The 2,500-nt window shown below is 37.8% G+C and overlaps 1 protein-coding gene across 1 annotated transcript in view; it reads left to right on the top strand.

The window, feature by feature from the left end:
* Positions 1-881, top strand: part of LOC122261219 (uncharacterized) — a 30,945-nt gene extending 30,064 nt beyond the window's left edge. Inside the window, exon 11 of the mRNA XM_086539412.1 lies at positions 462-881. Within this exon, the coding sequence (XP_086395538.1) occupies positions 462-848 (387 nt within the window). The 3' untranslated portion in view covers positions 849-881. The remainder of the gene's footprint in view (positions 1-461) is intronic.
* The last annotated feature ends 1,619 nt before the right edge of the window (positions 882-2,500 follow it).

Raw genomic sequence — 2,500 nt, 5'->3', positions numbered from 1 at the left:
TTGTGTTTTGTTGTGTTTGTGTGTGTGTGTCTGTGTTTTTTTTTTGTGTGTGTGTGGATGGGTGTTGTGTATCTTTTTTTTGTGTGTTTATGTGTGTGTGTGTGGGGGGGTTGTTTTTTTTTTCTTTCTTTTTTTTGTGTGTGTGTAAATACGAATATATACATGTAAAATAAAACACAATTCGCCTAGGATTCTTCCTCGGACAGAGCAGACAACGAAATGGATTAATATCTTTTTCTTTCTTTCTTTCTTTCTTTTTTTTTATTTATTTATTTATTATTATTATTTTTTTTTTTTTTTGAAAGAAAGAAGAATCCTTAGTTTCATTTATCTATCTGTTCTTATTGCGTTTGCTTTTCATTTTATCTGAGTACAAACAAACCAATCTATTCCCACCGAAGTAATTAACACTGCCCCTCTTCCCTTTCCCTCCATTTTTCCTTCCTTTCCTTCCGCAACAGGACCGCATCATGGTGTCCCTCACCTCCCTGCTGGTCCTGGCGACCTTCTTCACCCAGACGAGCCAAACCATTCCCAAAACCTCCTACCTAAAGCTCATCGACGTGTGGTTCGTGGCTCTCATCTGCGAGGACTTCTTCATCATCATGGCTCTTGTGTTCGTGGAGTGGCGTATGAGGTATCCTGGAGGACGGAGGGTCGACGTCACACCTTCGTCAGGGCCTCCTGCAGGAGTTACGAGGAAGGTGTTGTTGTCCCCTTTGTGGCTGGCTCGGTCGCCCTCAGCCGCGACGCTCAATAGGATATTTACGACGGTGTTCTGTTTGGCGTTGGTGCTCATTCTCCTGTGCTTTTTGCTTGTGTGCATGTATAGTATAAGAAACAGTTAGGAAAGGACTTGGGTGGCTTTGATTGGCTGGCTTGTGCAGAAATGTGTGCAGAAGTGTGTGCGGATTTATGTTCTCGATTTTCATTTCCTGTTGATAATTGTGTGAGCATGTGAGTGTGTGTGTGTGTGAATAAGTTAAACACATTTTGCTATATTTAGAATTAAATTGATAACAATAAAGAGTGTGTTGGTAAACCGTATATAATATGTAAAACATATATCATACAATTTAGCTAAACGTTTGTATACTAGTGAAAGGAGAATGCTCTATTAATATATTATAATATGATTTAGAATGATAATATATAATGTTCCTGTATGAATGCATACCCTATTTAAACCTAATCTAGTTAATAAAAAAAAAACATACATGGGCAGTAGTGATTACAGGCTAGGAAGATGAAGATATAAACTGTTTAAAGATGTAATTTGTGAGAAAAACAAAGAAACAAAGCAGTCTATGAGGGAATGATACAAATAGAAACCTAATGCCAATGAAGAATACTATTACCGATAATATAATTATTTCGTTAGAATGGAGCACTTTAAAGACACCATCAATGATAGCATCATGATCTATACTACTGGTTCCCAAAGTGGGCGGTAACGGTTTCAGGGTGGCGAGGGAAAAAGAGCATTAGAGAAGCAGAAGTGTGCCATCGGGTCCAGGCAACGGAATGGACTACTAGCCCGGGGTTCCCTAGTATCTGTTTCCTTGATCCAGCCTTGGCCCTCTTAATGACCGGGGTCAGGAGTTGCTTTATCAGATTGCCATAACCATTACTCATGATGACCCCAAAGGGTACATCTGAATGAACTATAGAGAGATGAAACCATCCCTTGATAGTGAAGGAACATCAGTGAAGGAACAAGAAGAAGGAACAAGGAAAAGGAAGAAGAAGAAGGAACATCAGTGAAGGAACAAGGAAAAGGAAGAAGAAGAAGGAACATCAGTGAAGGACCAAGGAGACAAGTTAAGGAACCACTAGTTTATTCCGTGAAGAAAGCCTCCTGAAGGGTAGAGGATCTCAGCTATCCGAGCTCAGGCCAGGATCCAGTGATTTTATTATAATTCTATGATATGATATCATAATCCTCACTTATGCCAGTAGTATTCTATATTACACTGCTTCTCAAGTTGCTAAAGGCTTCAGTGAAATGATTTTGTTGGTGAATGAAACGAGCGGTGACAACAACTTTTTTGTACTCAATATAGCACTGGTATTAACAAGGGTGTCCATTGAAGCCAAACTGTGAACTGAATATATGTATGGATTTTTGGACACGTGTTTTGACGAAGAGTTTTCTCCTTTAAGCGAAGACTGTAATGGTTTAATGCATGTGTTTTGTTGTCTCCTTATTTTGTGGTAAACATAAAGGATAAGAAAATATTCTTAGAAATGCATTCATAGAAGCTGAGACTCTTCTAATCTACTTCATGTGAATTGGGAAAATATCTACCAACATTTAGGTATCAGTTTGTTATGTCACTACTATTTTTTTTTCTTTCTTTCATTTTTGTGCATATCTAGAATGTTAAAAACAGGACTATAATAAACAATAAGTGATGAATAAGTGATATATTTCCCTTTATTCTTTCCCATGTTGCACTGATAGTAATAAAATTCTACACAATATAAATAAAAAGGCGAA

Source organism: Penaeus japonicus, unplaced genomic scaffold, assembly GCF_977035675.1.
Source record: "Penaeus japonicus unplaced genomic scaffold, GWHDUDI00000001_assembly GWHDUDI00000009, whole genome shotgun sequence".
NCBI lineage: Eukaryota > Metazoa > Arthropoda > Malacostraca > Decapoda > Penaeidae > Penaeus > Penaeus japonicus.
Note: the sequence above shows the minus strand (reverse complement) of the source record. Positions and strands in the feature narration are given on the sequence as shown.